At 46.1% G+C, this 22,338-nt stretch overlaps 1 protein-coding gene across 2 annotated transcripts in view; it reads right to left on the bottom strand.

The window, feature by feature from the left end:
- Positions 1-11,623: 11,623 nt before the first annotated feature.
- Positions 11,624-22,338, bottom strand: part of VSX2 (visual system homeobox 2) — a 29,294-nt gene continuing 18,579 nt past the window's right edge. The window contains exons 4-5 of one of the 2 annotated variants that reach the window (XM_077323213.1): positions 16,638-16,818; positions 11,624-14,120 (exon numbers count right to left, since the gene is read on the bottom strand). In XM_077323213.1, the coding sequence (XP_077179328.1) occupies positions 13,726-14,120; positions 16,638-16,818 (576 nt within the window). In that variant the 3' untranslated portion in view covers positions 11,624-13,725. The remainder of the gene's footprint in view (positions 14,121-16,637; positions 16,819-22,338) is intronic. The other variant, XM_077323215.1, reaches the window with a different exon arrangement.

The following is a 22,338-nucleotide window of genomic DNA, read 5'->3' as shown; positions in this document are numbered from 1 at the left end:
AGGATCACGAGATAAAGTTACACTATTCATAAAACTTTGGCAGGCTTTGGAGCATGTGGGATGTACAGATAACAGTGTGCCAATCTGCGATAACAAGAAAGTGTTTGTTTCAGTAGATCAGATGTAGGTGCTTGTTTTTCCAGAACGATGAGTTAGAAGGGGAGATGGTTATTTCCAAAGACACGAGTTCTCCCACTCCTCAGTCTGCATGCTGGGTTCCAGATAGGGTTGCCAGTCTCCAGGCTGCCTTCACAACGGGAAATGTTTTGGAAACATTGATCAGAGTTGATTTAACAAGAGGACGGTGCCATCTGGCTTTTACTAAAGTGATTCTGTCTGCGGACATTCCTAATTGTCTGATGCACCATGCACTTTAATAATCATTTGGGACTTGAGGATTTAATTGGAGAGCCCATGTAGGAAAATTGTGAGGCACATGATGCCTATAAAAATTGATATTTTCCTGTTGATTTTTTTTAATGCTAAACAGAGCTGTTTGGTGTTCAATGGTGCTGGTTTGGCATGCCTTCCAGGTGAGGGCTGGAGATCTCCTGGGATTACAACTGGTCATCAGACTTCATAAATCACTGATGTTTTTATTCTTTGTTTATTTAAAACATTTGTTCCACCTTTCTTGGAATGGCCGCTCTGGAAAATGGATTGCACGTTATTATCCCTTCCCAATGTCCCTCTCCTCCCTTCACCTCACTCTCCCTGGCTCTACCCTCAAACTTCCAGGTATTTTCAAACACAAAGTTCCAGGAAAGGCCTAGGGATTCTGGAAATTCACCAGCTTCCTCAAGCACAATAATGGCCATGCTGTTTCCCTCGAGAACACTTTAATCACCATCACTGAACAACGGAGTAGAACATATCAGGATTGGTGTGCTGAGACAGGATGCAGGTGAGGCCTGGAGATCTCTCACTTTTACAACTGATCTCCAAACTACAGAGAAAATGCCTGCTGGAGAAAATGCTTACTTTGCAAGATGAACTGTATGGCACTGTCCCAAGCTGATGCCCCCCCTCCCCCAGCCCTGCCCTGCCCTGCCCTGCCCACTCCAGGCTCCGCCCCCCAATCTACAGGCATTTCCCAGCTCAGAGCCGGCAGCCCTCCTTGTCTGTTAGGGACTGCCAGACAGTCTTTGGCAAGGGATTGCTTTCCACATCTGCCGTTTGTTCTGCGAGTATCACCAAGCCAGCCAGACCAGTTTCTGCGCTGAGCGTACTTACTTTGGTAAGTACCACCCCTACTTCTAATGTGAGGCAAGGACAAATTAGTTACCTCGAATGACATTTTCCATGAGGCAGGAAAGAGCCCACTGCGTTAACAGCTATGCAAGTAGATAAGATCCAGCAAGCCATTCTTCTCCCATCACAAGACTGCAGAGACAAACAAGTTGTTCCCAATAAGCTTCTCTCGGCAACTGAGCCCGTCGTAATTCTGTAGGTACACTTTTGTGGGTAAAAGAACACCCGAGTTCTGAAGTCCCATGAGAAATCTGTCAAGGGTAATGCTTACCACAATGCTTTTACTGTGAACTGCCGCGAGTCCGAATGGAGTGCGGCATAAATACAAAAATAAATAAATAAATAAAATATAAATAAAGCATCACTCCTGTGGCAGGAAGTTCCTGAGCTAATTGGTGTGATGAATAGCATGAACACCTACTGCCACTGTGGTCCTTTGTTGGGGCAAGGACAGGACCTCAGTTGCCTCAACCAGCCAAATGCACCACTGTTTGCTTGCATCAGGCCAATTGTCTAGTTAAGCCAATGCCCAGTTTCTAAAAGCAGCAGTGTGCTAAGAAGGACGTGAAGGGGATTGGCAGTTTTCTCATTTGCCCCCAGCATCCCACAGCATACTGCATCATTATGCAAGTGCTATTTGTTGTGTCTGGAGTTCTGCCAAGGACCAAGCTTGAGATCCAAGGCTGGATTCTAAGCCTACATCGTGATTGACCAATGCATGGCTAGATCCATCTGCTGGAGCCAGTTAGTTTGAAGTGAAACTAACCAGTTGTGTGCACTGGCAGGAAGGTATACTGTGGGAGTTTTGCATATAAACTGGGGTTGGCTGTCAGTTTCTTTGTTCAGTTCCGCTTCCTTGTTGTACCATGTCTTACTAAAGAACTTAAATAACTTCCAGTGTCCATGTCCCCCTATGGATTTAACACTATATACCATGTAAACAAAGATTTCTTGACAATTCTGGAAGGGTTTCTGGAATGGATGGGAGTGAATTAATCTTTATATATATATTACATTTATTAAACATCATATGATATGAACTTTGCTGCCCTGGCTCCCCTGCGGGAGCAAAAATCCAGGGTGGATGAGGTGCACCGGACCAAACGCTCCCCTGCGCAGCAGCAGAATGAGGCAGGGCAACCTGTCCCAGCACAAACTCCAGGCTGCAGCCTGGTGCAAAGCCCCCAATGAGTTTCGACCCCAAGGGGTTTTCTTCAGTGGTCAAATTAATGCGTGGAATGCTCTTTCATACAATATCAAAATCTAAATGCATTGTCATTTTTGGCACACATGGGAATGCATTTTTGATACAGAGCTAGGCATAAGCTGAGAGTGGTGGTCTCAGATAGTACATATTATAGAAGGGGGGGCTGCAAATAAGATACTTTAGTAATACTAGTTGGAGCTATACTTAACAGATTTCCCATTGCCACCAAGCAAGCCTAGAAAGGAAGATATTTTCTCCCTTTCTCTTTTTTTATTGTGCTGTTTTTCAGGAATTTTCTTAAACATAAGGGACCATTTTAAAATGTGAACCATAATGGTTCTCCCCTTGCAGTCAGAAGTGGTCCATTCCATTCTATCACTACTGTATTCTTGTACCTTCTTCCCCACCTGCATATGTAAGCCAGGCCCAAGAGGAGGCATCTGAGGAGACTCCGTAGTGTGCGTGAGCCAGCTGTGGGAACCATCTGCAGATGTTATGACCTTGATCATTCTTGTTTGGAGCAACAGTGACCTCTGATGCTGTAGGATTACAGCACTTATGAATTTCTCATCTGCTTAAATGCTCAATTGTGCAGATTTCTGCTGCGGTAGTTCCAGAGAATAAGATTCCAAATACTTTGACAAATTATGTTAAGAAGTCCTTTCCCAGGCCAACAGCAAATCCATAGTTAGCACTCCTCCAGTAATCACATCTCTTTTTTGTCATATTCAATGATATAGTGAAAGGGGGGAAATTCACTTGAGCAAACATGAGCTGCATAGCTATTTGATGTGGGGATGCAATATACAGGGAACAGCCACCATGACACGTTAAATATCTCCTCAATTTAACAACAACAACAACAAAATTTTTGCCGTTTCTCCCTGGTGGACTGCATGCTCTCCAGCACTTGGGTACATGTGGGCAGCATTGTGAAGGAAAGGGTTCATTTCGTTCCCACATGAGGCTATCCTCACCCACACCCTCCATGCAGGAAAACTGTGCATGCAAGCGAGCACCACTTGTGATTAATGCCAGTAAAGGGCTAATACAAGAAAGTACATTTGAGCCAACACAGCACTTTCTTTCAGTGCACAGTTGTAGGAAATGCCTGTAGTGATTCTTAGAGTCACTTGTGAAAATGAAAAGCAAAGAAGTAACATCTGCACTTTTCTGTGGTTCCATGATTAGCAGATACAAAGCTGGAAGACCAAAGAGACTTGTTTTATGCTTCATGACTAAATTGGTGTTTCCTAAATAAAGAGGGCCATCCTAAACTGGAGAGAACAACAGGTGTGTATCTAGGGCAGCGGTTCTCAACCACTCTGAGTTGGCAACCCCAACTGCGGCTGTGGTGGGATTGGTGTGCGCTTGCGCATGGGCAGCGTGTATGAATGCGTGCGCAGGCACACAACAGTCATTTGGCGTGAAGGCGGCAATTGCCATGGCTCCTCCACCACCAGCTATCACCTGCTGCCACCTGCTGCCGCTACTTACACCCACCACTCACCCCTGGCCGCTGCCACCACAGTGGCAACCAACCTGGAGACCCCCCAGAAGGGGCCAGGCAACCCCAAATGAGGTCCCGATCCACAGGTTGAGAACCACTGATCTAGGGTATGGCAGCCATAAGCACCAGTTCCTGGTGGGGCGTGCCACTGAGCTGCCAGTCGCCTGATCCCCTCACCTGCTGCCTGTGCAACTCCTTTCCCCAATGGGGCAAGGCGCAGGGCATGTCATCTGTGGTCCCTCTAAGTAGGACAGGGCGGAGCACTCAGGAGTCAGGGCCCTGGTCTCCTCCATCCATCGGGGCTGAACTCAGCTTGGCCCTCCACCCCACCAACTCTTGAGCACATGGCTGGGCAGGACAGCTGCCCAAGCTAGGAAGAGCCCTATGGAACTCCTTGCTACTGGTGTGGGCCTTCCTCCTGAGAGCAGCTGGATAAGGGGTGACCAGAAGGGACAGCCAGCCTGCAGAGCCCAGAGATTAGGCCCATTGGGGTGCTTCTGCACTCCACCAGCTTTCAGGCAGGGTACACTGGCCTGGGCAGGCAAAGTGGCCCACCACAGGACACACCCCACCTGGATACACCCTCTGTCAACAAGGCCTCCCCCTCCCACGTCACCAAGCCCCACCCACTTGCCTGCCCTGGGCACCAAATAGGCTAGGCATGCCACTGCAGAGCAAAGGTATGATTATGGAGTGTGCATTCTCTGTAACAGTTAGGAAACATTACATCTATTTTAATTTTTATTTCACTTATTGCCTGCCTTTCTCCCTGAAAATCACGGTGGATTTCAAAATATAGAAAACAGTTCACGTTATTATGGTAAATATTTTTACACTTTATTCTTTTTGAAGTCACCTGTTTTATTGTTCAGTTCCAGAAAAGTCCTTAAATGTTGGACTATGGATCTACTGTAAATGCCTTCAACATGACCTTTTTTTTGGGGGGGGGGGACCCGCAAATATCTTAATTTTTCAATCTGCCCTTCAGTTTGCTTGGGGGAAAGGATCACACATGTCTTTTAAGAGTAGCAGATTCTGATCTCATAGTGACCCCATCTGGCTGGGATGTGGCAGCTACTTTCAACCATTATTTAGGAAGACTGCAGATAAATACTTTTCAGTGCCATCCACGTCAGCAGCAGGTCACAGGTTTCTTCCAACTCTCCCTGTTTATTAAGGCCTGAAGGTCCAATAGTTAACCATTAAAGCAGCTATTAAATTTGACTCAATACACTGATGAATATTCGTACTATAAATTTTCCCTAAATTTTGGGCATACTTTATATTATTTTCATCTAAAGCAGGGGTGACCAAACTGTGGCTCTACAGATGTCCATGGACTACAATTCCCATGAGCCCATGCATGCTGGCAGGGGCTCATGGGAACTAAAGTATTAGATTTACTGCTGATTTATTATTATTGCTAACTTTATTACTGACTGCTTATTGGTTTGATATTTTTATTTGTTATAGTTCCTTGCTTTAATTGTTGAAACTGCTACACTGTGAACCACCCTGGTGTAATTTTAGAAGAAGAAGGAAAAGAAGGTGAAGAAGAAAAGGTGAAGAAGAAGAAGAAGAAGAAGAAGAAGAAGAAGAGTTGGTTCTTGCTGCTTTTCTCTACCTGAAGGAGTCTCAACACGCCTTCTCTTTTGTCTCCCCACAACTGAGGTAGGTGAGGCTGAGAGAGTCCTGATATTACTGTAGAAGAAGAGCTGGTTCTTATATGCTGCTTTTCTCTACCCAAAGGAGTCTCAAAGCGGTTTACAATCCCCTTCCCATTCCTCTCCCCACAACAGACACCCTGTGAGGTGGGTGAGGCTGAGAGAGCCCTGATATCACTGCTCAGTCAGAACAGCTCTATCAGTGCTGTGGAGATCCCAAGGTCACCCAGCTGGTTGCATGTGGGGGAGTGCAGAAACAAACCCGGCTCGCCAGATTATAGTCCACACTCCTAACCACTACACCAGGCTGGCTCTCTTTAATGAGAGAATGGCAAGTTCCAAGTACATAAACAAGTAATTAATGACATGCTCTTCATTATATTTCTTCCCCCGTCTTTTGCCTTTTATAAATAATATATATTGTTAGAAGGTTTTACATACAAGTCTTAAAAGGTTCAGGTCAGTGGTTAAAGAATTTTTTATAAATCATTCATCTCTGTTTTTATAACCCATCCTTCTTGGTGGGCTCAAGGTGGGTCACAATACATTATAACATATAATTCAAATTTGCATAATAAAATATGTATCATTGGAGGTAATTAAGTTTTGCAGCAGATCAGTATTTCTTATCAGTGGGAGACCCTTTTGCAGGGAGGCCAGCAGTCTTCAATGCTAAACTCCAGGTCTCAACAGCAGGCCTGGCAGAACACCTCTGCCTTGCAAGCCATCCAGAACTGTTGAAGGTCCCTGATCTCCCCAGGAAGAGTATTCCACCAGGCCAGGACCAAAAAAGCCCCGGTCCTGGTTGAGGTCAGTCTCGAACCAGGGACCCTGAGCAAATTCTGGGGTTTTAATCTAAGTGCTTTTTTTGGGGGGGAGGGATTAGCAGACAAGGCTATCCCATAGATACAGGTCCAGACTGTCAAGGGCTTTAAATGTTGATTTGGTCTCCAATCTGGTGCCAATGCAGCTGGGGGAGCACTGGTGCTCTCCACTGAGTCCCGTTAATGACTCAAGCTGCTGTATTGTGGACCAACTGGAACTTCCAAATCAGCTTCAAGGGCAGCCCAGCACAAAGCGAGTGACAGGAGTCTAATCTGGAGGTGACTGTTGCATGGATCATACTGTGGATGCCCCATCCAAAGCCCAAACACACGTAACATTTATTGAAAGGCGAGGAAATCAGTAGGTTCCGGCTGGGAATTTTAAACAAAACAGTCCCAAATGTACGTCAAAAAGATAAGAATGTCTCTAGCCACTCTTCTTCACAGAAACCACTCTCACAGAATCAGTTTCACTGCAGAAGATGGCCACTCTTCTGCCAACTGCTTTTCTTCTTCTCTGCACTTTTCTCCTCAGGAGCGTCTCCTTTAGAGATTCCCTACATCCCCTTGAGAGAAATGGCTCAGCGCCTTCTCTTTCTGCTTCTCCCTCTTGATGTACACCCCTTTTTTTCCCCTGCCCTGTTGCCCCGGGCAGCCACTCACCCAGCCTTTCTGTAGGAAGCACCTCCCCAGAGAGCATTGCTTTCAGGCCCACTGTGCAAAGGTGTAACACAGTTATGAATAATGAATATGGGAACATGCCTAGCAGGTCTATTTAGAAGTCGGAAAGATCCTGGGCAAAACCAACAGAAATCTTTGATCATCTCTCGCTGATTTCTCTCACGTACATGCACGAAACGTATGTTTTGAGCAGCTCAGACTTTGGCTTCCATAAGACGCTTGAACAGGAATTAACTTCTGCTTGAAGGCTGTATGTACATACGGAATCCAAGTAAAGCTGCTTGAAGAATGCTGGAATAGACCATTCTGTCTGGGAAATCAACTACGATGCAACATCTTCCACAGTGTTCCAGTTGTACTGCATCTAACCTCATTTGTATGTGAGGCATAAACATTGGCTTACAGCAGAGTTACTCAATTATGTTTCGAGAAGGCCAGCCCTCCCCTGACCTGATGCCAGCCATTCCTGAACAAAGTTCTTGGTAAGTGATAGTTCACTCCCACCTGGCATTTACCTGGATTTAGCTCAGCTACAGCCATTCTCTGAATTGAAATGTCATCCAAACCCAATTTGATTGGTTCCTGCCTGCAGGAGGTTATTACCTCCCACTTCGTTTTCTTTCAGTTATTCACATCTGTTTATGGACATCCTTTATAATCTTTGCTATGATATATAATGTATGCTTGCTATTTAAACTGGCATGACCTAAGATTGAGAAAACTCTGCAAACTGTGACATTTCCTCAGCCTTTAACATCTATGCAAAGCTACTGTTAGCTAGCATTTCATAGAATCATAGATTTGGAAGGGGCCATAAAGGCCATCTAGTCCAACCCCCTGCACAATGTAGGATCAGCCTAAAGCATCCAGGATAAGTACCTATCCAGCTGTTGCTTGAAGACTGCCAGTGAGGGGGAGCTCATCACCTCCTTAGCCAGTTGATTACACTGCTGAACTACTCTGACTGAAAATCTGAACTACTCTGACTGAAAATCTAGCCGATACCATTCTACACATAGTTGAAACTTATTGTGGCAAATCCTGTCCTCTCCTGCCAATAGTAACCGCTCCCTGCCCTCCTACAAGTGACAGCCTTTCAAATACTTAAAGACAGCAATCATGCCCCCCCCCAACCTTCTCTTTTCCAGCCTGAACATTCCCAAGGCCCTCAAGTCTTTCCTCATGGGCCTTGGTTTATGTCTGTTTATATGCCCTATTTTAGAGATTCCTTCGTTTATCCTGAATAAACTTCTGCATTATTTAGGTTCAGGCTCTTTCAACTAACTTTACTTAGGGTCTTTTGTTCCTGATGCCACCAAAAGACATCTTGCTTACATTACCTACTAATTGTGCAGTGTAGTGGTGGCACCAATTCTGAGCAAATGTGCCCATGTGAAAACCAGTTCCACATTATCTTGCTACATTTACCTACATGGAATACCTAGAATCTTTAAACCGTGGTGCCGCGGACTAAATAAAGCAGTAAGAGCTGGTGGGGAGGAGTTAGGGCGGGCTCTGTCCGGGATAAAAACTTGGAGGAGCTCCTCCGAGTGTCAATCCTGGACCAAGGAGGTAATGGGGAGACGCGCTTTGCCTCCTTGGCCGCCGTTGCCACCACCGCGATGCGGGGAAAGGAGCGGGGCCCGCCATGTTGAAGACGAGGCGGCCCTGCTCCTTTTCCCCCATCGAGCCGGAGGCAATGGCGGCCAAGGAGGCAATGGGGAGGTGGGCGAAGCGCGCCTCCCCATTGCCTCCTTGGCCACCATTGCCTCCGCCTTGATGTGGGGAAAGGAGAAGGGCCGCCACGTCGAAGACGCGGCGGCCCTGCTCCTTTCCACCTGCACACCCGCCCAACTCTACCTTCTCCCGGCCGCAGGAGCGGCCGTGCCGCATCGCAGAAGCAGCAAGGCCGCTCCAGCACCCGGGAGAATGCTGCCGCTAACTCGCTGTCTACGTTGGGGCCCGCCGCCTTCTCCTCGCCGTCGCCACCGGGGCCCGCTGCCTTGGCCGCCACTCCCATGACGCGCCATGTGGCCGGCCGCCTCAGCCCCGCCCGCAAGCAGCATCCCCGCAGCTCCCGGCCCATGAGGACACGACGACGTCGGAGACAGGTAAGCCGCTTCCCCCCAATCCAGCGCCGGCCCTGCTTCAGCCTTCTGTCATCCGCTGGGGGGGAGCATTAAGGCTTCTGCGGCCCCACGGACCCAGTCCAGGCCTACGCAGAAGCCTCTGGGAGTCGGGCCCGGGTCCTATGGCATCTAGCGCCCATTTTATTTTCAATTAAAATGGGCTTTAGATCTAGTCATAGAATAATAAGAGTTGGAAGGGACCTCCTGGGTCATTTAGTCCAACCCCCTGCACTATGCAGGACACTCACAACCCTATCGCTCATCCACTGTCACCTGCTGCCCCCTTGAACCTAACAGGGAGGTGGCAAAATCCTGACTGAGACACCAGTATTTATCTACTGAGGGTGTATGGCAAAAGACACTTTAAGACTGGGTCTGGCTATAAAAAGCATTCTGATGTGACTAGATTAATGGACACATAAAGCACCCAAAGCATATCCATACCCAGCGCAGATCAGTACATAGCTGGACACAAGAATACATGAAGCTGTGATATACCATGTCTGACCATCTATCAAGGTAAGCATTGTCTACTCAGAATGACTGTAGCTTTCCAGAGACTCGTAAGGTCTTTCATATCACCTTCTACCTAGTCGTTTCAACTGGAGATGCTGTGGATTGCAGCAGGGACCTTCTGCATGCAAAGCAGATACTCTGTCACTGAGCCACAGCCAGTCTCCAAACATGTGTAAATGTCTTTATTATAAATATACACAAAGCCTTAATAGGAATGGCCCTAAAGAGATGACAGAAAAGCAGCCCCTTCCAGAATGGAGAGAAATAGAATATGCAATGTTAAGTCTTCATGCCAAAGCCAAATATTCGTCTTTGATCAATGAAGGAGATCAGAAGGTGAATGGCTGTTATCTTCATTTCTTGTTAATGAGATTTTATTCAACTGTCACTGGATCTGCAGTTCTAGCCAATTTGTATTTGTAATTATAATTTCAATTTGTTTGTAATTGATCATTGTGTTTTTGGATGCTTGATATAGTATGTCTAAAGGACTCTTTGTTTTATTTAAGGGAGGAATCTTAAAATGCGGTGATTAAGTGTCTGTAAACTAAGAAGTCTATTTTACCTGTGCAAGTATCCTACTAGGAGAACTTCAACAAGTGACTCTCTCTTAGACCCATCCTTTTCCCATCTGCAGCTCAGGAATAACAGTAATACTGACCTACCTGATAGGGTTATCCCAGGGAATATTGAGGTAATATATGTGAACACTTCAAATGCCCTCAAATGTTATATAAATACTAAGCATTGTAATGAGACTGCCATGGTCTGAAGTCAAGTCAGAAGTTGACCCGTTCTGTTACCTGTGGATCCTTCCTTGAAGGGCAATCTGCCTAGCTCCAAGGTAGGGTCTGAGACCAGTCTATATAGCTGAAAAAACAGACATTTTGCTTTCTGAGCAGAGAGAGCAGTGAATTTTAGGTTTAATTGACTGATTGAGGCATGGAATGAATCACAGGTTCAAGGTTTTAGTTTTAACTTTTAAGGCCCTTCTGTGGTCTGGTACCCATATATCTGAGGGACCACCTATCACTTTATGCCCCCCCCACAGGCCCTTGCGCTCTGTGGGTACTAATTTGTTAGTGGTTCCTGGCCCACATGAGGTACACCTAGCCTTGGCCAGGGCCTTTTCAGTCTGGGCCCCAACCTAGTGGAACAACCTCCTGGAAGAGCTGAGGCCATGCAGGAACTGTCATTGTTCCACAGAGCTTGTAAGACAGAGCTGTTCTACTAGGCCTTTGGCTGAGGCCAGGGTGCGGGAAAATTAGGGGGCCCCCCACACCCACATCCAAAATTGCTAAGATCTGCATTGGAATGATCAGCACCCCAGGATTTTTTCTTCAGGCACTGGGGGGGGATTAGGGTTTCTCCTTTTGTTTTTTTCTCTCTTTGTTGCTGCTGAGTATGTTTGGTTTTTTTTCATTTCAGACTTTTAATCTCTGTGGGGTTTTATATTTTAATTGTAACCTGCTGCAAGATGAAGCTCGATAGCAGTGGGATATAAAGCTAAATAATAAATAAATAAATAGGGATATTATTTACCAAATTATGTTATTTACCTCCTTGCCATGAAAAGCTTTAGCTGCCGATTTCAACACATTAAGCCTCTGTCAAAGGGACAGGACAGTGTCAGGCTTGCTGGAAATCCAAATCCCTGTCTCTTTTGCTCTGCTGTCTAAGGCAAGAAATGGATGGGGCCAGAACTCAGGCGCCCCCCTCTTCCTGTCACATGACCTTGATGCCATATGTTTGCAGATCATTGAGTCTCAGGTTTAGAAAGGTGGAAGGCCACAAGTCAATACCATATTTATTTATACAAATACTTTTCTATTCACATCCAGAAAAGTGCACAATTGAATGGTTCTGCCCATCTTTAGTTCTGTTTTATTCTGATTTGTATCTTTACAGAAAATGGCACAAAAATCACAGGTTTCAAATGACTAGAAGTTGTTACAACTTTGTATCTTAAACACCTCAAATAACAACTTTTCTCACCATATGTACAGTATTTACACACCATGGGCTATAATCTAACACGCCAAAGAACTGGGAGACAAAGACAGAGTTATGTTGGAAGATCCATCATAAACAAAAAAGCAACTTGGTAAAAACATCTCTTGTCGGAAACAAGGATAGGAAAGGGAACATGGGGATTTGCTATTCTGGAGCCTTCAATGAAGAACAAAAGGACAATGTTACTATGAAACAGAGATATTTTTAAAATGTTTGTGTGGACATGACTTCAGGTCAGAATCTTTGACTCAACTGGCTATTTAAGTAACCTGATATCCCTTTTACTGTGGACCACCAAGATGTCCGTAAGTGCTTTATTTCACATTGCACTACTGCACATAACAAGGATAGTTAACATTGCACACAAATAATGTGCTTTACATGGGCAATTTCAAACATTCATCCTCCTCATTTGAGCAGCATCAAAGGATGCTTTCCATTTGTGAATAAGCCATTGAAGATCTCACTCTGGCAAGGTCTCCGTGTCAATTTACCATGTAGTCATGGTAAATAATAATCAAGTGCTTAGTAACCCAGTGATATGCACATGTCTATGAATCAGCACTTAAAATCTTAGGACTGAAAAAGTTATGAAAAAATTAAGCTCCTTCCCTGAAATTTGGCTATTAGGGACTGACGGCAGTTTTCTCCATTTCTCCATTTCAGAACCATTCCATCCTGAATTCAGAGTGCTCTCCCAGGCTTAGTTTGGCCCAGATCCCCAAGGACAAAACCTTAAGACTGGTTTCGAATACCAGGCAGGTATCACCCCTGTACAATGTTAAGTAACAGAGTACATATGCTCATATACTGACTTCATGTCCCTCATTACTAAGCAACCCTGCCACAATCTATGCATCATGAAGTAGAAGGCAGAGCTTTGAAACCAGATGCTATGACACCCAAGCAGACTTAAACCCTGGCACCTGTTTTTAGTTACAAAATTTTCCTTCCTTATTTCATAACATTCCAGTGCTCTACAAAGAAAGACACTTATGGAAGGTGTAAACCACTGTTAGAATGAACTCAGTGTTGTATGCAACTATTTCCATGGATTGTCCCCCTCCCCCCCCCCCAAAAAAAAGTCATCTGAGCTAAAGGGAAAATTCATACAGGTCAGGATTTTGGATGCTGCAATCTGGGCACAGCAATGAGCCACCGCCAGGGCATGTTCTCCAAGGGAAATTCACCATTGCACTGGAAGGGTGCTTGGGACTCTCATCAACAGCAATGCTGATTTTGCAGCGAGGATGAGATTCTCTCTGAGGTAGGGTTGCCACCTGGCCAGTTATAAATTTGGCCCAACTTTTAAAGGAGGGAACAGCTTCCTTTTGTTTTTAAACTGAGCCTCAATGCTAGGCAATAGACAGTGTAAAATATTATATATTTACATAAATTAACATATAAAAATTAATAGGATAGGGTTCCCCCCTTCTGTGAGAAAGCCATCATAACCTGACTGTGGCAAGAACAGACAGAAGTGCTTGGACAATGAGATAAATGAGAGGTGATAAAGTCATCTGTTGAGAGTGGGATGGGAACGGATGAAAAAAGTCTGGATAAAGTGAAAAAAGAGGGGGGTGGGTGAAGACCCAACATTAGCTTAGCGGCTGGTATTGAGGAAATCATAGTCCTCGCCTCTTGGGACTAATATTGTGGTGTTTTATGACCCTCTTTTCCCCAAAATTGGGGAAGGGAAAGAGAGCAGAGCAAGAGTGCTCCTGAGGGCAGGGGAATCAGTCTCCAGAGACACCTGAAAGAACATGGCCTGAGCCTGTGGCTTCCTGAAACCCACAGCAACCAAGTGGGGGAACTACCTCCGTGTTTAGTAGGGGCTGCAGGAGGAACCCTGTTGGTCTTACAGGAGGCTGCAGCTCCTAGAGGAGTTAGTCTTTGAGAAGACAGCTGATTTCCCATCGTCCCCTTCCCTCTAAATCAGCTTCTCTTCCTCTTGTGATAAATCTGATTTTTCCGTTTGTCGTTGATCCTCTGCTGTGGCGGCCTCTTCTTCTTTCTCTGGCTTCCTGATGGGGGTAGCAGGATCTCCGGGGATGGTCCCCAGGACTTTGGTGCTGTGCTCCTGAGCTTTGGCCCTGAGGGCAGCAATGCTGTTCTCTCTCAGTTCTTCCTGGGAAATGGTGGTTTTGGAGTCTGGGCCCCTTTCTTCCTTGTCACTCTTGTCAAGCTTGGGCAGGGCCTGGCGCTCCGCCTCTGGCTTCCTCCCCGCCTCAGCTGCTGCCTCCAGAGATTTTTTGTGCATCCCTAAAAAGAATTGTTGGTATTCGGGTTTAGAAAAGCGCCTGGGCATGGGAAAGCCATCTTGAACTGAAAACAGTAAAGATAAAGAGAGGCCAGAATTAAGGAAAAGCAGAAAGCCTTGCTTCAAACAGCAGTCACAGAGAGCCCACTTCATGGGCCCTGTATGGTGGGGGAACCTCAGGCCACTTCTCTGACAGAGAGAGGTGAGACTTGGGTGAGGAACAGGAACCAACCCTACCCTTGAATCATAACCCTTATTACAGGTCTGTGCATTTATGGGAGCTGGGAAGGGAATCTGCTCACAAGTGCAGATATCACCCTTCTGGTTGGTTTGAATTGTTTTTAAAACTTCTCTGCAAACTTGGTGTTTCCTCTAGGTTCTTAGGAGGAATCTATTCTATTTGTACATGGCCCCATCATGTGGATTTCTTGCACTCAGAATAGATCTCCAGATATAATTTTCAGACGCATACAGGAGGATGTTAATTGTAAGTGATTTTTAAAATATCTGGAGCTGAATTCTGGTGAACAATTAAAGACAGAGCAGAAGAACCCAGAGTTGTAAGGATCCAATATTGCTGGGCTTTATGATTCTCAGCTGTCAGATACAAAATGGTAGAAGATATATGCCTTATAAAGCAAGGCTTTGGGGAGGGAAATCTAAGTATGCTTTTTGTTTATAAGCCTAAATTTCTGCTCAAACATCTCAACCCCTCTGCCTCTCTCCCTCTCATCTCTGGGCTTCACACAGACAGGCGTATGAAGCAAAACATGTTTAAAGAAGCCGGAAATTAACTTTTGTTTAGTATTAGTCTAAAACAGTAGAAGACAAGAGCCAAGCAAAGAGCAGGAGCACAAGAGAAAAATCTAACTTCAAGTAGTAGCTTAGACACCTTTTTAAATTAAACAAATTCAAAGAAGGGTAGGTCTATCCTATCCTATAGCTAAATAAATAGAACCTCCATATTCACAAGTAGTATACCTCTGCATATTGGATGCTAAAGACTAATGGTGAAGGTAGTTGCCTGCATAGGCTGCTTGTAATCTCCCTCGAGGTAGCTGGCCACTGTTAGAGACAACAGGCTGGACTAGTGGACCTTTGATTTAAATCCAAGAAAATTTTTCATATTTGCATATATCTGAACAGATTATTCCATCAGAAAAGGTCACGGGTAAAAAAAACTTCTGGAAGCAGTCATCTCAGATGTGCTAAGAACACCTGGGACATCACAGCTGCCAAGAGGCTTACAACTGCTTAAAACGTTATAAAAACTTTCAGGAGAAGTGCCTCTGGGGAAAATGACACAGAATGCATTTGCAGATAATTATTCCAATGCTTAAGAACCAGAAGGGTTTGTACCTTTCCAGTACATGTGTACTGAATGTACCTGGAGTTAAGTGTTTGCCATTGCAACTGATACACGTGATATTCTGCTCACAGCCTGCACACTATTTCCAAAGCAAAAATGCTTCCTGTTTAGGGATTTTGTCAAATATGAAGCAGCCATTATTTTCTCCCCACACATTCATGCACAAAAAAATCTCCATGTTTTTACTGAACAGCAAAATCTTCTAAGAAACTAAGGCTTTTGCAACACAGTCCTAAGCAGAGTTATACAGTTTGAAATTAATGGAGGACAACTGGCTTAGAAAAGTGTAACTCAGTTGACCTGACATGATTTGATTTCCCCAAAACTCTGGCAGGTATTCACTGCCTAGAGTTACCAGAGCTTATTTTCTAAGGATCAGTACACCTTACAAGGAGCCTCCCTGTGGCGAGTTCTCTGTGCCTTCTGCAACATTTAGAGCAGGGCTCACCATACAGATTGCGGTAATTATATCCCAAAAGGCAGGTTAATTTAGTCTAGGTTATCCAAAACTGCCAGGTATGAGGCAACAAATACATCTGTGATAAACAGCTTCCAACTACACTTCATATATCTGAGGAAATAGACCCTTCCCTGTACAAGCTCATATGATGAGAAATGCACTAGGATTGGACTGTGATAAGTCTCTTGACATGGTATTAGTTATCTACACGGTAGAGTTTGCTCTAAATGTTATAACAGGAGGCTGTAGAACTTACCACAGAAAGACTAGTTTTCTGCAGCAGCATCACTATCATTATCGCTGTGTAACGTAAGCACCAGGCCTAAGGATGCAGGTATTAAGGAACTTGTGCTATATATGTTGAATAGATTTTAAACCCTGAAATGACACATTTTGCCTCTAAATAATGAACTTAAGAGTCTACAACTGCAATCCTGAGTTGCAACCTTTTAATAGTGCAATTCTGCATACACTTTCCTGAGAATAAACCCCACAGAGTAGACTAGGAGGATTCTTGGTAAATCTGCTTAGGATTCCTCTCTCAGTGTAACTCTGATTTGCATTGCACTGTAAGGCAATCCAGTCCATACATTCCAAGAAAAAACAGCAAACGTCAGTTCCTGCAGGAATAGTTCCTGTTCTCATCTATTCATTTCCATGGTCTAATTGCGTATTCCCTACTATTTTGCCAGGACCCTGCCAGAGAAGCTTGCTAGATAAAAAACAATTCCATGCTCAAGTTTGGTCTCTTACCCAACAGCCAAGGAGCGCAGGATTCCATTATGCCATCCTTGGCCGATTTGAGGATGGACTCTGGCAGTGGGATGGAGTGACGTACCATAGCACCATACAACCCGTATTCTGCCATTACGCTGCTCCTGCCCCAGCATTTCTCCCTCTTCCGCCATTTGGCTCTTCGATTCTGAAACCAAACCTGCAAAAATGATCATCATTATGTAAAGTCTGACCAGTTGTCAGAAAATGAACTTATCTCCCATAAATCAATAGCTATATGCTTGGATGTTTGCTTACAGACAAGAATCAAAGGCCAAACCATGGCAGGGTTCTTATACTATACAATGTCAACACATCTATCTTTTGGGTTTCTTGCTACACTCAAGCATGAAGCCTGTCATGGCTTGGGGCTATCGTACCTCTCAAACTGGAACCACATCTCCCACTGTACCCCATATGGCAGTTAAACCCCTCAGACTCCCTTTGGTGGTGCTCTCGCCTAGGAGGGTTCATTTGGCTACTATTAGGTCACAGGCTTTCTCTATGGTAGGCAAGCAACTTCACCTGCTGGGACAAGGAATGCCTTGCCTTGTTCCAGAGGGCATTTGGGGGAAGTGAACGGTTCTGTCTGCATTTTAAACTGTGTGCTTTCGGTTTTTAACCTCTTATTCATTTGATATGCTTGTGTCCTTGTAGTTTTTGCTGTTTTTCAGTTGCCTGGAATCTAAGGAGATGTTGTTGTTGTTAGGTGCGAAGTCGTGTCCGACCCATCGCGACCTCGTGAACAATGATCCTCTAAGGCAGGGGCAGTCAACCTGTGGTCCTCCAGATGTTCATGGACTACAAACACTGGCAGGGGCTCAAGGGAATTGTAGTCCATGGACATCTGGAGGACCATAGGTTGACTACCCCTGCTCTAAGGAAATAAAGCAGATCAAAAGATTGGAAGGACTATGTGAATGGGCAGAGGAAGATCTAGTCCCATCCTTCCTCTACCAAATGTTCCCTCATGACTTGCCCTGACAATGCAACCGCCATTGGTGATATCTCTGAGGCAAAAATAGGGAAGGCTTCCATTGTGACACATTTCTTATTGAAACACATGTGGCAGTGTCAGAAGTGAACTGAGTTGCTTCTACATGACAAGAGCAAAGGTGAGGAAAACACCTGGTCTACTCATACATCCCTTGTTGTTGTCTTGGCTCCAGATGTCCTAATGCCAAAGACTATATTCATACCTTGAAGCTCTGGATCAATCTAAATTGGTCTTTTTTTACAACAGTAGTCCTTCTGTCCCTGTAACGCTCACCACATCCTGTAGTGTGAAAATTTGGTGCACCTTTCTTTCATTCACATGGATGCATACAATTCTGGAAGAATGTATATATATTTGATGCTGCAGTCATACTTACCCAAACAAGTGAATTTGGCACCACAAACAGACCTATCATCCCCAACACAACACTTTAAACCAGTGGTCCCCAACCTTTTTATCACCGGGGACCAGTTAACGCTTGACAATTTTCCTGAGGCCTGGGGGGGGGTAGTCTTTTGCCAAGGGACGTTGCCGCCGCCTGAGCCCCTGTTCCACTTGCTTTCCCACTGGTGCCCCTGACTTCCCACCGCCCACAGGGGAGCGCTGCCAGCGGCAGCTGCGCAGTGCTACACCGAGAGGGAGCCCCAGCCATGGCAGCCACCAGAGAGTACCAAAGGTGAGCTGGCGACAGAGTGGCAGGGCAGCCCCCAAGGCAGCAGCCGGGGAGGAGGACAAGGATCCACGGACCGGTCCCAGTCTCCAGACTGGGGGGTTGGGGACCACTGCTTTAAACAATTCATTCTCCTCATACATCCAGCTACCTAGCCTTAATTTTTTAATCATGGGAAAGAACCAAGAAATGATGCACACCTTGGGAGTATCAAAGTCTACATCAGCTATTGGTACCTAGGGCAAGGGTGGGCCACAGGTCAGCTCTGACCGCCATAAACAACATCATATACTCCTTACCAAATTTTAATCAGTGTGTTTTTTAAAAAGAAAATTGACTTAGGATCTAAATCAACTGCAGCACCTCTCTGCTTAGCCCCCCCCTCCCACCTGTGCCCATCCCCCCACCTCCTTTCTCACAAGGGTGGCAGGATTGGAGCCACCATTTCACAGCTCAGCACAGGGATATAATTAATTTCCTGCTACTGTCTCCTTGCGCAAGTGGCTTCTGCCTGAGGTTCTCGCTTTCATTATTCAAGGGGATGCCACGACACGAGGCCAGGCGAATGGCCGCCTTTTCCCAAACGGGTCACAAAGGGACTGGGGGCGTCGCGGCCCCGGCCCCCCACTCTCTCCCCCTACCCGGGCGCGAAGACACCGGCCGGGCAGAAACCTATTAGCGTGCCGGCCCGGCCTCGGCTGCCCCTTCCCGTTGCTCCTGACTCTCTCCCCTCCCTCCTTCCCCCTTTCCCGCCTCGTCGCGAGGCAGCAGCTTGGAGATGAAAAATTGCTGGCGGTCTATTCAGGAGGAGGCAAAAGGAAGAGGCAGCCCCAGGGGCAGCCCGGGCCTGATTGAAAAATAAGTTAATTTCAGTTTGAATCGATGGGCCTCAGGCACTGAAATATCACGGGAAATTAAAGCGGCTGCTCCCCGGGGATCGGCGCCATTGACCCGCGCTAATTAATGCCGGGGTGGTGGTGAAGTTCCCGCTCGCGCCTCCGCCAGGCAGCCGCCCCCTCCCCGCCGCCACCCAGCCCCGCACGCTCCCGCCATCGGCTTTCTCGCATTCAACTAATTAGGCTGCAAAATTGGGTGTTAATTTGTTTAGGAATCCTGTTTGGCTTTTAAAAAACACCCAGCTCCTCTCTTCCCCCCCCCCCCACCCCCTTTCCTTTATCTCGCCTCGCCCTCTCGCCTTTCCCTTTCCAGGGAAAGCAGCCCCTGTCCCCGGTGGGATGGAAATGGGGGGGGGGGGAGCGGCTTGCTGGCAGATGGATGCTCGGGGGTCACTGCGCAATCTTCTCCGACTTGATTGCTTGATTAGGTCGTTAGCACGTTTTTTTTTAAAAAAATGGCTCGCCGTCTGGCGCTGGCCTGATGAGTGGGACGAGGCGGGAATCGCCTGGGTAATTTATCTTTTTATACGGCAAAAGCACTTGATTTCAATCTGCAGATAGATGGCGGCGCCTTTGACACCTGTTTAACAGGAGAGCGCGGACAGCTTAACCCTCTGATGACTCCGCTGGGCGGGCGGGCGAGCGGCGTCAACCCCGAGCGGGGAGGCCGCGTACGACCCTTCGCCGCCGGGAAAGGACCCCTCGGGAGCCTTCACCTTCGGGAGGGGAGCGGCTCCTCCGCTGGTTGCCGCGGGTTTTAAGCGGGGAAGGCAAGCCGGCGAGGTTCAAGGGGGCTTGTGGGCTAGGGTTGGTTCTTCAGGGTGGTTCTTCATTGCACGGTGCCAGTTGCCCGGTTCTTTGGGGCAGCAGGCTGATGCCCCGGAGGCAGCGTGGGAGGTCAGTCCCAGGCTCTTTTGCAGCGTTGTCCAGGGTGGTTGCGTCAGGAGAGCCCAAATGTGCTGGAAACAGGAGTGGGCACTTAGCTGCCCTTTAGTGGCACCCCCCACCCCTCTCGAAAGTTGCCTTCTGTAGCAGGCTGCCCCACCTTGTTTTAAATATGGGCTCAGGCAGGTCTTGTAATGCAATCACTTCAGAAGGTAAAGTGGATTCAGTGACTGCTGCCTTGTATAAAAGAAGCTGAGCCCCTCTGGTGTGGAGGGAGATGTCAGTTATTTAAAGCTTCAGTAGAAGATGCTGCAGGGCAGAAGAGTTCAGATTAACAAAGTTTAGGGGGGAGGCTTAGGCACAGATCAAAAGAAATAATAGGCCAGAGGCAGCCCCTGCCAGTGCTGGCAGGGGCTCATGGGAATTGTAGTTCATGGACATCTGGAGGGCCGCAGTTTGACTACCCCTGGTATACGTACTGCCCATCTGTATTCTGTTTCCAGGGTTTGCAACTTTGTTTTTTTGCAGATCTAGAAATTTTGCAGATCTAGAAGGGAGGGGAACAGTTCAAGAGCCTGTGAGACCTGTTCACCTGAGCATTCACCTTGAGTACCAATTATTTCAGTTACCTTCACATCTCGGGAGAGAGAGAAAAAAACTACCTCTTGGGACTACTCCTAGTTTCTTTACTCCATCTCATTCTCCTCTTTTACACTAACTGAATTCCTATGAGTACACAGAGGATTGATGCAGGTGAGAATTTTCAGGGCTAATGTAGAAAAGTAAGACAGCTTTGACCAAACTTCTGTACCTGACTGGAAATCTAGTCTAGGAATAAGGATCTGGTAAGAGTCACCTTAAAAACTGGCAGAGCCACTAGTTGCTGTACAGAACTACCGCTGGATTGAGGCCATGATGTTTAATTTCACCATTAAACGTCTTTTGTACTATTGATGTGAATGCATAGTCAAAGTTGATACTAAAAGACATTTGTAATGAAGGCGAGCATCTGACCAATGCAGATTTTACAGCTGCATTATGAAACAGATTAGTTATTTTTAAAAAAAGCAACAGGTGATTTTCTACGTGGAAGCAAGCAGTCCACAGACAAAGCTCCCCTTGATCAGTTTTGGGTTTTTCAACTTTTTAAATCTTGTGTTTTGTTCAACAGTTTGACCACTAGATGGCTCCATGCTATGAGAATTCACCAAGAATTCACCCCTCCACCAAGGGGCAAACGTTGCTTTGTCAAAATTAGCCAAAGATGCCCTACTGCTTATTTTTGTGCAATAGATGATCCCCAGAGCTCCTAAAAATATACAATGCAATTAACCAAACACATGCATATAGCCTTTTAAAAGGGGGTGGGGAGGTATGTTTTCCCTTCTTTGAATTCTCTTCTAAACATATGAGTACAGAATTCTTTAAAATATCATTTTTCATCTTTCTCTAGGAATTGGGACTTTACTGGCAAGACCTCTGATCTGAAATTCATAGAACTGTTTTATAGAACACACTGCCCTAATGTTATTTCCTGGAGCTGATATTCAGAGGTTTACTGTCTCTGATGTGGTAAAGGTATCCCCTGTGCAAGCACTGGGTCATGCCTGACCCTTGGGGTGATGCCCTCTAGCATTTTCATGGCAGACTCAATATGGGGTGGTTTGCCAGGCCCTTCCCCAGTCATTACCATTTACCGTCCAGCAAGCTGGGTACTCATCTTACCGACCTCGGAAGGATGGAAGGCTGAGTCAACCTTGAGCCGGCTGCTGGGGCTGAACTCCCAGCCTCATGGGCAGAGCTTTCAGACTGCATTTCTGCTGCCTTACCACTCTGCGCCACAAAACAAACAAATGGTTTAAATAAATAAAAATGGATGCCACTTTAGAGATGGGTTGCTCCCTGTCTTCCTGATGGGCTGCTGTTAGTACTGTTCCTGTAGGGGGCACTGATGCTGTAATACAGGGCCTGGTGACTCTGCCTAGTCCTCTGAGTCTCCAAGATAGGTTCAGAGAGGTCAAGGAACATGGCACAAGCAGGTCAGAAGATGGAGTCACAAGGAGAGCTCTGTTCATCTCAAGTATAGCAATTGCATGTATACCTGTCACCTTGCAATACCATCCACACATGGTATCAGGCCCTCATACCATCCAGACAGTACCTGTGCTACAATTTCAAAGCAGGAATTACCTACACAGATAGCAGAAACCTCAAGAAATTAAGTTAAGCTGC

The sequence above is a fragment of the Paroedura picta genome, chromosome 2, assembly GCF_049243985.1.
Source record: "Paroedura picta isolate Pp20150507F chromosome 2, Ppicta_v3.0, whole genome shotgun sequence".
Lineage (NCBI taxonomy): Eukaryota > Metazoa > Chordata > Lepidosauria > Squamata > Gekkonidae > Paroedura > Paroedura picta.
The sequence above is the reverse complement of the archived record's forward strand: the minus strand, read 5'-3'. Positions and strand labels throughout refer to the sequence as shown.